Raw genomic sequence first — 13,523 nt, 5'->3', positions numbered from 1 at the left:
CCATACAAATTCACTTACGTGAGGATTAGAAAAAAAATACTACTGGGGTGATCCAGGGCTCTGCCACATGTCTATAGCAGTTATTACCCACCTCAAATGATACCAATGGATCTAAAACTGCCAATTCCAAAAGTGGCATGTGTGGTGAGATCTGCTGTGGGGATGGGACTGCAGACCTGGGCGAGATGGGATGATAATGCAAGGGCACTTTTTAGTGAATTTGTTCAAGAGGAAAAAAGCACCACCAAAGCTGGCAGTTGATGCAGGGCACAGAGCAGAGAGGAGGCAGAAAGGCCAGGGGCCAGAAATCACTCAAGGAAATATGAGCTGGATCAGATGGGCTGATAATACCCAGACAGACATACAAACCAAAGCCAAGGGTCTCTAAGGTCTTTGCAGAGAAACTACACAAAATACTATGATTTTATTAGCAACCACAGATAGATTATTTTTCACATTTTACACTTATTCTTGTTCACACAGAAAGAGGACTAATTCTAATGAATTATCAATAATATACCTTAAATAACATGTTGTGAAAAAAATTAGGTTAAAATGCACTACGTAACAGTGCTCACATAAAGGACAGCTGGCTATTTAATACGTGAAACAATGCTGAATCAGTGTTGGAAGCCAATTTGATCCTCCAGAAAGTGATACACTTTGCCCCTCTTTGGTCAGTCCTGGAGCAGTATGCAAGCTGAATGACAAACATGAACTAAAAAGGCTAAAATACTCAAGACCAAATAGGACCACTCCAGAGTCAGTTTTACAATGAAATGCTCAGCCCCCTTGTCTGTCAACTGAGATCTGCTGGATCCCTGTCCCTGCTGTAGTACCTATCGCATGATTAGACCTCGGCCACCATCCAGCCTCCAGGACAAGTAGAATCACAACCCCAGGAAGAGTCACTGCTGGTCACCCATGTGTATTCCTATCCCAACTTGACTCAGGTGGCAAGGGTTCTCTCAGGGAGCATACCTCTACCACATTTACTCCTGAGCAGACTGTGTCAGCGTCTTGTTGGGAGGTGTGCAGAGGAAAGGTTACTTGCCAGAGGACATGGTACCAGACAACGGTTGTTATTCCTTATAAACAACCAGCAGCAAAACCAAGAGACCATCAATGTACTGTAAGAGGATCACCTTGTCAGGAACAGATTCCAGTTCTTACCTCTACATGAAAAGGGCTCATAACAAAATCAACTTGTGCTTAACGTTCTTAGAAATGCTGTTCTGAGATATTCACGCTCCCAGTTTTAGAGGCAGCTATGGAACATACACAGCTTCCCCGGATCTTGGCTCCCGATTTGACTCACAGGAGCCTCAAGTCGAATGTCTTCCAGAGCAAGAACTCACTCATATTGTCAGTCACTGCCATAAAGAGAATGGTTAGAACAACCTGGGGTTCCTAAAAATCAGATGTGGCATGACAAGTTGGTGCATTAACTGTGTCATGACTGATTCCTTTCACACAGGCTCAACTATATGTGCCCACATGTACACTGTGGTTACACATCAGGGCAGAACCTTTTAACAAGAGGATCTCCAGCATTGCTTTTTTCTGACCCCCCCTCCCCCCCTGTATTTCTTTCTGAGATACTAAGTGGGTGGGGAAAACAGACTTTGCAGTCCTTTGGCTAGGGAAGATGTCTGTAAGCTCTCCTCCTGTTCCTTGCTCCTATCCCAGAAGACTAACCATCTGTCCCTACCAAGCAAGGTGACGGTCTAGGGCCAGGACATTCCTATCAAAAGGCATCTTTGATGTTCTTGAGTTGGCGCACGGCCAGGTCTACAGGGAGACTGAACTTGAGGCTGCTGAGGCGACTGAGCAGGTTGAGGGCACTCTCAAAGCCTGTGTGTGCCATGTAGCTCCAAGGCTGGTAGTGGGGCTCAATGAGTGATCCCGACTTGCAGATGAGGTTCACCCAAGACACGAGACGCTGCTCATTCAGTGCCATGCACACCAAGGCCTTTAGCTCTGAGTCTGCGCTGCGCTTAAAGGGGTCGTGCTCCGTCAGCACCATGTGGATGGCTGTCAGTAGGCTCTGCTTGGGGGTCACCACAGTGCCTCCCATAACAGGCAGGGCGAAGGACTGGGAGAGCTTCCGGGCTGGGGATTCCACATAAGCGCGGCCGTTCTTAGCGTGGTAGTACTTTACAAAGAGCTCCCAGGGGTGCATGGCCTCGGGGGCCGAGGAGAAGGCTGGCAGCAAACAAGCAATGGGGGCCATGACCAGGCTCATCCCTGGTGAGGAGGCATACAGTCCATGGGCCAGCAGGTCCCTCACAGCCACCGTCAGCTCCTTCCGCACAGCCATGGTCAGCTCATCCTTGCCTCCCAGAGAGAGGTCCTGGAGGTTGGCGGAAGTGATGACGTGGTTGTGTGGCTGGTGCCTCAAGGCCAGCTGCCTCACTCTGTCTACTGATACCTCCAGCCTCTTCAGTAAGGGAGAGTAGTCCCTGTCAGCCTGGCCCCTCTGCCACAGGGTCTGCGGGATCTGGCCTGTGGCACAACCAAACTGGCTGACAGCAAAGATGTGAAGCACTGCCAGCGCTCGCCGCATCAGGTGCAGCCCCGTCTCTCGAACTCTCTTCACATCTTCTGCCTTCGCTGTTTAGGAAACACAACGACTCATCAGCTATGGCCATGACGGCACAGAGGTACATTCAACAAGTCACGGGCTGAGATCAAGTCTTGCTTCTGAGATATAGTATGGGTCCCACGTGAAGCCAAGAGCCACCTGTTTTTTTTGCTGGACTTAGTATTTTGTTTTCGTTAATAACAGCTATATTGAATATAATTCACATACCATACAATTTAGTGGTTTTTAGAATATTCACAGAGTTGTACAACCATCATCCCCAAAAGAAACCCCATACTGATAGCATTTCCCATTCTCCACTTCTCCCCAACCCCTCAAGCCTGAGGCAACCACTAAGCTACTTTGTCTCTATAGACTTGCCAATTCTGGAAGCTGGACTTACCTTTGTTGTTTCCTTGGGGCAGTTTGCTGCTGCCAGGTCTGGTGGAGCCATTTCCTGTCTTCCCACTGGCCTTGCATTCACAGTGTCCACTATCTGTCTGCAACGGGCTTCCCACTTCATCTGTAATCAGAAGTTACAAAGATGAGATACTTATTTAACCCCTTTATGGCAGATTTTTATTATTATTATTTTTTTTTAGATTTTTTAAATTGTTCCTTTATCTCTCCAAAGCCCCCCAGTACATAGTTGTATATTTTAGTTGTGGGTCCTTCTAGTTGTGGCATGTGGGACACCGCCTCAGCATGGTTTGATGAGTAGTGCTAGGTCCGCGCTCAGGACCTGAACTGGTGAAACCCTGGGCCACTAAAGCAGGGTGTGCAAACTTAACCACTCGGCTATGGGGCCGGAGCCTATGGCAGATTTTTAAAGGAAAAATAATATTTACCAGTGCCTACCAAATGATGAAACTTTTTTTTTTCCCGCCGAGGAAGATTAGCCCTGAGCTAACATCTGCCAATCCTCCTCTTTTTTCTGAGGAAGACTGGCCCTGAGCTAACATCCGTGCCCATCTTCCTCTGCTTTATATGTGGGATGCCTGCCACAGTATGGCTTGCTACGCGGTGCCACGTCCACACCTGGGACCCAAACTGGCGAACCCTGGGCCGCCGAAGTAGAACATGCGCACTTAACCACCGCACCACCGGGCCGGCCGTCAAATGACAAAACTTTTACAAATATTATCTTAATTGTGTAGGACAGTAACTGTCATACAGTAGCTGGCTCAATAAATATTTGCTGAGTGAAAGAAGCATGAATCATTATTTTATGGATAAAGAGAGTGGGACTAAAGAAGTTAGTAATCTGCCCAAAGACACGAAGCCAGTAAGTGGCAGAGAAGGGATTTTAACTATCTGGTTCCAAAATCCACGTTCTTTCCACTCTACCATGCGGGCTCCCTGAGTGATCAAACCTCTTCAAGATCACAAGAACTGGCATCTGTAGGTATCATACTCAGAATACACAGAATTATTACGACATCTGTCCACTCTTCTCTTCCCATCCCCTCCTCTGACCTTGGATAAAGTTGATGAACATCTCGAGGTCTCGGATCTGAGTTTTCAGCTGCTCAACCAACTGTTCTTTCACACGGGCTGGGTTGACAATCTGAGCCACAGCTGCATCCACACGCTGCCGGAGCTCTTCAGTGGACAGTGAACTGATGTCCTCATTCAGGTTCATGTCCAGTTTCTTTATTAACTCATCTATGACCACCTATCAAGACCACAAGCAATGAGCACACCCTTTGGAATTTTTAGGGAAAAGGTTAGGAAGAAGGAGAATCTTAACTAGTATGCCTCCTAGCCTTAAATGGCAATTAAAGACACACGGAACTCCCAAATTTGTGAGAGAAAATGGTGCAGCTGTTGATCAAGCTGAGGACACAAAGGCTTTACTTCTCTTACCGTAACAAGAACCCTTGGTTCCTCTCTGATAGAAATTTTCCTCTCACTGCAAGTTTTCTACCAGGCCAGGCAACTGTCACTCAGGAGAACAACAGTGGTAACAGTCCCAAGTGGCTCATGATCCAAAAAGCCTCACATTTAGCTTCCCCCAAGGCCTCCAAGAGAATAAACACTGATTTTTCTTAGTTTCTAATCCTTCTCATCTGGTCTTGCCCTACTCTAGGCAACCAAAGAAAAATCTCTAGAAAACATCAAAGTACATTACAGCCAAAATATCCTAGTGACAATATTAGGAACAATTTGAAACCCAGGTAATGTAACTCCACCTTGGCCTGAAAAACAGCCACATCACAGGCAGAGACAAACATGCAGGGGAGGTGGTAGCTGTATCTCTACCAGCAGATTTACTTTTCTCAGGTGTTGCTTAAATAAATACAGCATTAAAGTCACTCTGGATTCCTGGAATATTTATAAACCAGTCGTGGGGAAAAAAGCTAGTTACGTTGTACGATGTTCCCAAGTAAAACTATTTTAATGATCAAATGAAAGACATTATTATTGTTATGATTATATATTGCTATTATTATTAATAATAACCACAGAAAGAGCTCAATCATTATATTATAAAGCTTTGGAACTTGTGTTTCCATGTGTGAATAAAGACTGGTCCAAGGTAATAGCAAAACTTCCCTTTGATTTGGGCCAGCAAAAGGATTCTCAGTAAGGACAAGGGTCAAGCTAGTAAAGAATGTCCTGTGAACACTGGAAGGGCTAAGGTAACCTTAGGCAGTGGCGGAGGCGCCTCTGGTGTCTGCTCACCCGCTGTCTTTCCAAGACCACGGACTGTGGCAGGGAGTCGTAACTGCCCTCTTGATAGGCAAACGTTTCCAGGTCATCTAGTTGGGTTTTAAGCTGCAGGATCAGTTCCTTCTGCTTCTCCCTTTGGGTTTCCAGACGTTCTCGTTTCTCCTGCTCACTCTAAGACGAGAAAATACTTAGGTCTATTTCACAGGAAAAGGAAAATTCAGGCACATTAAGAATACTGTCAAGCCAATAATGCCTAGTAAAACATGAGATGTTTCCAAGTAATCCACACGAAATATGGAATTCATAAAACACATTTAAAAATAAGAATATTTCATGCAGGGCAATTTAATAAATGTGTGTTTTCTTTAAGAAAGTATTTGTCTCTCATTGGAAATAGGATATGAATACAATGGGGCCTTTGTTAAGACTGCGTTTTTCTTGGTCAAAGGTCTAGTTAGAATTAACACAATTTATGTTAGACAAGACAGCCTCCCAAGAATTAACATGCCATCCTCCACAGCCAATTACCACAGAACAACTCCTGAATACTTCGTGCAGCCAAATTTTGCAAGAGAATCTGGAGGTAAGAGTGTAGAGAAAGGCTTTATAACTCATAACCAGTTTTCTTAAGATTCAAAGCCCCTCCAATGTATCATACACTTCTGAAAAATAAAAAGAATAAACGCAGGTGCCTGGGACAGTGAAAAAAATCCAAAAGCCAAGTAATGGCGGAGGGAGGTAACAATGTTTAAAAAAAAAAAAAATGTCTGGTAAGTTTCCCTAACCAGTGACTCCTTTTCCCACTGTTGACCACCAGGTGGTTTCTGCATTTAAATTATTAAAAACCCTTCAGGGTGGTAAAGTCTTGCCAATGTATTGTAAAACACTGGTTCTGTGCCTTTCTTGAGTATCAAAAACAAAACAAAGCAAAACGAGCATTATCATGCAGGTGTAAGGCTGCATTATAAAGTAGAAGTCTACAGGATATTAAATTTAACCTTAAAATGGTACTTACCAAGCTCTCCAGAAGTATGGCATGAGAGAACAAATGAAAAACAACAAATTAACTTTTTGTTCAAGCTATTTAAAAAGCAATCCTCTTGCTTTAGCTTTGCTCAACATGAAAGTAAGCCTTTTCTCAGGATACTCCCTCTCCAATCCTTTCTGAGCGTTCCGGTTTCTTCTTAGAACCCTGTTCCTCTCTCCCACTTACTGCAGGCCTACCTACCCTTTAAGAGAACATTTCCTCGATTTCCCCAGGCAGAACGGATCATTTTCTCCTCTGTATCTTGTACACACTTCTCTAGCTCATGTCATATTATAATTCTTTGTTTAGGATTCTGTCTCCCCTGGTCTAGGAACTCCTTATAGGCAAGGACCTTGACTTTGTACCCCCAATGCCTAGCACGGTGCCTGGCACAGGGTAAGCTCTCAATATTCATTTGTTGTATGTTACTGAACTGAATCAGGCACAGAATGACATCCAAATAATGAACTCTGACTGGAAGAAGTTGTCTAACCAGTCTAGGGAGAAAGAGCTGGAGAAACTTTCTTTGTTTGTGTTTTCATTGTATCCCAACTTTATGGAGCCAAGGAAGAAAGAAACCAGTCATAAATCCTGATTCCATTTTCATGAGTATGTCTGCTGAACTCTGTCACTTGCCATGGTAGTTACAGTACAATATTTACTGGAATGTGGGCAAACAAGGTTAACAGGAAAGAAGAATGAGGTCTGGTACAAGGCAGGAAATAACAGAAAGAATTTCCAGTACGAAGTGAGATAAAATACTGGTTAGAAAAAATTTGGAACTGATAAGAAGTAAATCCGTTGTTTCAAACATGTCCCCCCACTTTGGCATTGCCTGTTCATGTGTCAATATACACGCACAAGATTACAGCTGTTTATTAGGTGTTTTGAGCACTACGCTTTTTTTTTTTTTAAGTTGTATTCTGTTTCTGAAAGTGAAAATGAACAAGGAAAAGGGCACCACATCCACGCAGAAACTTTAGTGCTCTTCATACCGGAACAGAGCCTGCCCACAGTAATTCCTTCTATCTTTTCTATTCCTTAAAAGTCTGGCAATTTGAGGTGGCTGCTCCTTGTGCAAGGAGCTGTGGATATGTGTAGAGAAGGGTGGAACAATAAACACAGGATTGCACTGGAAACATTTCAAATTAAACCAGTCAGTATCCGTTACTGATAAATCTTCTTGGTTAAAGCTAGTTTAAGTGAGAAGAAAGCCACATGTGGGTTGTAACTTGAAGAATAAAATGGTGGAGAAAAGACACCGAATCTCCTCAACCCTTCCAACAAGCTACCTACAATTGTGCACTTTCAGAGATTCAAAGACTATACGGAAACGTTCCTTTGGTATGTTATACAGATTCTCACTACTCCTCAGTACAGGCTAACAGACTGGATCTTCAGTTACCAAAGGGACCTCATTTAGAATGCCTAGTTATTAAGCACGATGGGGAAGGAGTCTTAAAATACCAACATTACGAAATTCATATAATCAGGTGTTGTTTCTTTCAATTACCAAGAGACCCTAAAGTTCACCAAAGTTCTCACCCAGACAAGAGTCTAAAGATTAAAGACTTTCTCTAGATTCCAGGAAAGCACGGACAGGGATCAGATCTAAATTTCCACAGATTCCAACTCACTTGCCAATTTTCCAATCCCCAGGGTTGGGGTACTCTATCAGCAAATGTGTTCAGGACTTAGATACTTTATGAGGTGACGGCAAGGCGAGCGAGAGCAGCATTGCTTCGGTTGCTCTGTTGCCCTCTGAATACTCTCTTCGCTCACCGCTCCTCTGCCCGTCACTTCATCACACCTGCATCTCTTTCCAGACCTTCGGTGGACACCTCTCACCGTCACATTCCCAGGCCGCTCTGTCCTTCTGCCCTTCAGCAGGCCCCGCCCAACTGTCTCCAGTCTCCTCGTCTCTGACGCGCGTTATCACCTAGATCGCTGGGCTTCTCACCACGTCTACTTCTGTCCGCGTCAGCATCGCCACCTACCCAAGCCCCCTATTCCTATAACCCTCGGGGGCCGGCCCCAGCTGCTCACCTGGTCCTCGCTCCGCAACCGTGGCCGGTCCCCTGGCAGCCTGTCGCCCTCGTCGCTGGCGGGGTCCTCGGGGCCCCCGTAACCCAGGACGTGAGGGCACCCGCGGAAGGCGAAGTCCTCGAGCTCGCGCAGGAGGCGCTGCTGCTCCGCCGGCGCCCCGCGCACCACCTGGCGCAGGCGGAACTGCACCTGCGCGAAGTGCGAGGACAGCGCGAGCAGCGCCGAATCCAGCCGCCGCCGCTCGGCCCGCAGCCGCTGCAGCGTCCGGCCCGGCGAGTCGGGCGGGGAGCCTGGGGCCGCGCCGGGCTCCTCGGCCGCCGCCTCTTCCGAGAACGCAGCCGCCCCAGGCCCGGCCTCCGCCACCGCCCCCACCGGGGCCCAGCGCACCGCCTCGCACGGTGGCAGCGATTCCTCTTCCTCCTCCTCTTCGTCCTTCGCCTTTGGCCCGACGGCTGCCACCACCGTTACCGGCTCTGCAGCCGCTTCGACAGCCGCCATCTTCCCGGAAGCGCCGGCGCACTTCAGCCGCGCCGCCTCGCTGCCATGGCAACCGCGCGCGGGCTGGGAAACCTGGAGGAGCGGGTGGGCGGGGCTCAGACGTCACCGAGTTCAGACGTCACCCGGGGCGGGTCTTCCCCGGGGGGTTAATTGGGGCCAATAATTTTTTGTTTGGGCCCCTACTGTGAATCAGGAGCTGAGTGTACTAAGCATTAGAGAAATAGGTGAACAAAGCCGGGACAAGTCATTCTGTGTGTGTATGGAGCCTAGTATGGCCCTTGCCCTGGTCCCGGTGGGCGAGTCGTCTATTCCTAATCCGTGCATTTCTGGAGACCCCGAGATGGGAAGGGCTGCGGGGATTATGCTCTCTCAGAGTCTCTCCCGAGTGCGGATCCCTTGGCTATAGGGCCACGTTCCCCCTTCCTCTAAACCCTTCCCTGACCATGTAAGGAGAGGCAGCTGCTGGGGGCGTCCCCAGGATCTAAAGATAGCGGCCCCTGCCTCGGACGCCAAAAGCCACGGGGCAGTGGGAGCCGCCATGGCACGGTGAGTGTTTCCGGCCGCCCTTTTCGCTGGAGATTCCCTGCCCCGCATTTTCTGGGCGCTCCAGGTTCTGCCAGGTCTCATGGGAACCTCCGACCGTAGATCTCTTGTAACTTTGGGGTGGTGAGGGGAAGTGTGACCTGAATGTTCTCTATGACTCCCCATCTCTCTACCCTCGCACTTCGGATTCTCCCCAAGGTCCCCCTCACCACACACACCCTCTCCCATCACCCCCTTTCTGTCTCATTTAGCTCCACTTTGACAGGGCTGAAGCATAAAATGGCCCTATATTTTCCCCTCCTTCCACCTTTCCCGAATGCCCTCAGTCTTCCCTCTCCCACCTGCATGAAGCCCCACCTCAACTGCTCTTCAGGCAGCATGCCCGGACCCTGTGGTACGACAGGCCCAAGTATGTGTTCATGGAGTTTTGTGTTGAGGATAGCACCGATGTCCATGTGCTCATCGAAGACCACCGCCTTGTGTTCAGGTAATAGCTCTCCCCTATGGAGAGCCTGGCTTCCCAGGAGCCTTTTCCTTCTCCTAATACCCCCACACTCAGCCTTCAGCATCTCCTCAGCTGCATTGTCTCCTCAGCTGCAAGAGTGCCGATGGAGTGGAATTGTACAATGAAATTGAGTTCTATGCCAAGGTGAACTCCAAGGTAAGGGTGGGTGGGAGAGTAAGGTCTGGGTGGAAAGGCTGCCCAGGGAAACTGGAGATTCATTCTGAACCTCAGACCCTAAGAATGAAGCTCTCTATCTGGCAGGACTCCCAGGATAAGCGCTCTGGCCGCTCCATTACTTGCTTTGTGAGGAAATGGAAGGAGAAAGTGGCCTGGCCCCGGCTCACCAAGGAGGATATCAAGGTGGGGAGTGGCCTGCTCTTTGTCCTGTGCTCTCTATGTACCCAGGTACCCAAATTAGGTCTGGGAATCACTCTTGATTCCTTTCCCACCAACACTCAGTCATGCACCAGGTCCTGCCTATTTGACTTCCTAAATATTCTTGAATCCATTACTTCATCTCTTCCTAATTCAGGCCTCATCCATCACTGAGTGAGACTTGTGTTTTTTCAGCCCCACCTCCAATCTATCCTCTGCATTGCTCCTGGCATGGTCTGTGTAAAACACACATTTGACCCTGTCACTCTCCCACTTAAGACCCTCCAGTGGCTTCTTTTCCCCTAAAGGTTGAAAATTGCTTGCTGGCTGGATCTGGCTCTCAAATTTGTTTTAGCAATCTTTCCCGTGTTAAAAATTATTTTAATTGGTTACTGACATTTAAAGTTTTTGATTAGCTGCGGACATTTAAAAATGTGGAGATTTTACCTAAAAATCCAGATTATCAGCTTCTCTCTCTGGCCACACTGGTCTAAATTCCCAAATGCCTAGAGTTGGACCTTTAACTGGTGCATGTGCACCACCTCACTTTACTCCTTTTCATCCTCTCTCTGACTCTTGCAGGCATTTGAGCTTGTAACTTCTGCACTTCGGAATGAAGTCCATGCACCATAGCATGACATATAAGCTCATGACCTGGCTCTTCTTCCCCTCTGCAGCCTTATGTCCCATAATTCCCTGCCTCAAACTTCACATTCCAGCCACAGCAAACTGCTTGCAGTTCTGTTGCACACACCAGGCTATTTCTCACCTCCGTGCCTTTGCTCAAGCTGTGGCTTCTTCCTGGAAAGCCTCCATCTTCAGCACCTTCACCCACCTAACCCCTGCTCATCCTTCAGGGCCCTGCTACTCCAAGAAGCCTTGGTTCCCAGAGCTACTTTCCAGGTTCCCATAATATCCTCTACATAACCCACCACCACCCTTTCCATACTATATTAAAATTAATTTCCCTTCCCCATTTGCTTCGTGATGGCTGGGACTGTATTGAACATTTTTATAATCCCCATGCCACGCTCAGAATCTGGCCCAAAGTATGCGTTAGAAAAATATCTATTAAATGAATGAGTGACTTCGTTCCCTGTCTAAATGTGGGATCTTGGAACATGGGCCTCAAAGGGTTGTCTCTGACCCCAGGGAATGCAGCTTGGTTGACTCCTGTGATGATTTATGATAGTTATCTTTCCAGATCTCTTATCCCCCTAGCCAGTCTGCTCTTGGAGGGCAGAATTTCTATGCTTTTTCATCCTCTACAATGCCTGGCATTGTGCTTGGCACTTAGTAGGTTCCTGGAAAATCTTTGTGGATGAAGATGATGATATGGCAGCCTGGAGGGGGCTTAGTCAGAGGGGTGCTGTTGGGAAGACTATACCGCCATTGACCCTCTTTCCCCCAAGCACTCTCCTATGCACACGTCCGCATTTTTTATGCTCTTCTCCTGCTGCTATGACTCTCCATGCTTCCCTCTTGCAGCCAGTGTGGTTGTCTGTGGACTTTGATAACTGGAGAGACTGGGAAGGGGATGAAGAGGTGGAGCTGGCTCAGGTGGAACATTACGCAGAGGTAATGCCATAGTCTGCCCATCTTGATCATTTTCTGTGTCTCTCTCTGCACACATTTCTCTGGAGGATTGTCATCAGGGCTAGGCAGAGATATATGAGCTCCCCAGGCAGCCTACTCACTGGTGCTGATAGTCTTTACATATTTTGTACAATGTTTACTTAGTAGGGAGGAGAGAAATGAATATTCTGTTAATGAAATTGTATACATAGATTCACTCACTATTCACCGAGTAGAGCCTGTGTTCTGAAAAAGTTTGACAAAACCTTTTACTACTTTTCTGTAATTCTTGTTCTCTCTTCTGTTTTCTTTGTGTGTGTGTGTGTATGCACGTGCGCATGTGAGTGTGTGTTTCGCAAGCCAGACAACTTCATGGGAAGCTCAAACTAAGCAGTATAAAAATTCACATCATAAAATAAATCAGTAGCTCCCAATAAATTACACCCTGCCATACATTATTTGGTTTCAGAATTTCAGCTACTATTTATGCAAGTTGCAAAACACTAACAGACCCTAACCTGGATTAGTAAGGAGGGTGCTCTGTGTGTGTTTAAATTTCCTTTTAAAAGGAGATAAATTTACTTTTCTCCAACTCGTCCCAGTGATGTGGTAGGGATTTTAAAGACAAGGCAGTTGTCTGGCTGGGACCATTCTCCTGTGGTCTGTGAATATGCAGGTTGGTCTTCCCTCACCCCTCTTATCTCTGTGACTACTTTTCTCTTCCCACTAGCTTTTGAAGAAGGTCAGCACCAAGAAACCTCCCCCAGCCATGGATGACCTGGATGTAAGTAAAGCCTGCCCCTCAAGCTGTCAGTTTCCTTTAGCTTTAAAAAATAAGATACTAAAAAGCTCCTGTATCTCTAGCACACGGCACTTCTCAGTGCATGTTAGATGAATTTGAATTTGATACAGGAGGTTGAATGTTCTTCTCCAGGCTTTAGAAAACCCCAGCAAGACTCTCCTCCCTTCCTTCTCCCCCTCTGCTTCTTCCTCCTAGAGCAGATCTGGCCCTGTTGACTATCTTTACAGCTGTAAGGAGCAGTAGCGTTGGTTGAAATTCTGAAACTAAATGGTGCATGACACAGTGCTGTTTATTGAGTACCAGTGGTTTATTTTATTTTCCAAAGTTTAAATCTTTTTGTATTAGCCTCCCAAGAAGTTATGTGATTCAGAAAATCATAAAGGAAAACTTGAAGAGCAGGAGGGAGTGAGCAGCGTTTGTGAACACAAATGTTCACTCTTTGAAGACTCTACAGTTGCTTTTGTCTTTTTTTTTCCTAGGATGATTCTGACAGTGCCGACGCAACAAGTAATTAACCTCCTGTGACAGTAGAGCTGGGGAGGAAGCTGTGGCTATCTTCCAGTCACTCTGACAAGCTAGGGCCTAGGCCTTTGTCAGTTCTCTGGCTGTGCGCCATGGTCCTTTGGGATCTCTGAGCTTTCCTAGAAGCTCTTTATTAATGGTCCTCCCTCAAGCTTTATTTCTTCTCCTAGGCACTTGACTATGGCTGCTACATCAGATGGCAGGATACGAGAGGAGTAGACTGGTGGGGCTTCTGAATTCCTACCAATTGACTATATTCTCTGTGTTTGGGCCGCTCATCAGGGCTCTCTTGAGTGTTTGAGCAGGTGTGTGTATGTGGCAGAGCAAAAGGCAAAGAAGCTTATAGATTATAATAAATCTCTAGGAACTGTTC

The 13,523-nt window shown here is 46.9% G+C and overlaps 2 protein-coding genes across 7 annotated transcripts; one reads left to right on the top strand and one right to left on the bottom strand.

Moving 5' to 3' along the window:
- Positions 1 to 390: 390 nt before the first annotated feature.
- RUNDC1 (RUN domain containing 1) lies at positions 391 to 9,068 on the bottom strand. Its single transcript, XM_014833669.3, has 5 exons — positions 8,331 to 9,068; positions 5,270 to 5,428; positions 4,061 to 4,259; positions 2,988 to 3,107; positions 391 to 2,613 (listed from the first exon to the last, which is right to left on the bottom strand). Exons 1-5 carry the CDS (start codon positions 8,826 to 8,828, stop codon positions 1,748 to 1,750), a joined length of 1,842 nt encoding a protein of 613 aa, XP_014689155.1. The 5' UTR covers positions 8,829 to 9,068; the 3' UTR covers positions 391 to 1,747.
- On the top strand, positions 9,043 to 13,523 carry PTGES3L (prostaglandin E synthase 3 like). 6 transcript variants are annotated; one of them, XM_044746219.2, is made up of 8 exons: positions 9,043 to 9,374; positions 9,745 to 9,858; positions 9,966 to 10,032; positions 10,138 to 10,236; positions 11,740 to 11,829; positions 12,557 to 12,610; positions 13,108 to 13,135; positions 13,321 to 13,523. In XM_044746219.2, exons 1-8 carry the CDS (start codon positions 9,367 to 9,369, stop codon positions 13,326 to 13,328), a joined length of 468 nt encoding a protein of 155 aa, XP_044602154.1. In that variant the 5' UTR covers positions 9,043 to 9,366; the 3' UTR covers positions 13,329 to 13,523. The 6 variants fall into 6 exon arrangements, with proteins under 6 accessions (XP_044602154.1, XP_070339402.1, XP_044602155.1 ...); XM_070483302.1 differs by having other exon boundaries at positions 9,244 to 9,374; positions 9,723 to 9,858; XM_070483301.1 differs by lacking the exon at positions 13,321 to 13,523 and having other exon boundaries at positions 9,160 to 9,374; positions 9,698 to 9,858; positions 13,108 to 13,156.

The sequence above is a fragment of the Equus asinus genome, chromosome 13 (genome assembly GCF_041296235.1).
Source record: "Equus asinus isolate D_3611 breed Donkey chromosome 13, EquAss-T2T_v2, whole genome shotgun sequence".
NCBI classification, from domain to species: Eukaryota; Metazoa; Chordata; class Mammalia; order Perissodactyla; family Equidae; genus Equus; species Equus asinus.
Note: the sequence above shows the minus strand (reverse complement) of the source record. Positions and strands in the feature narration are given on the sequence as shown.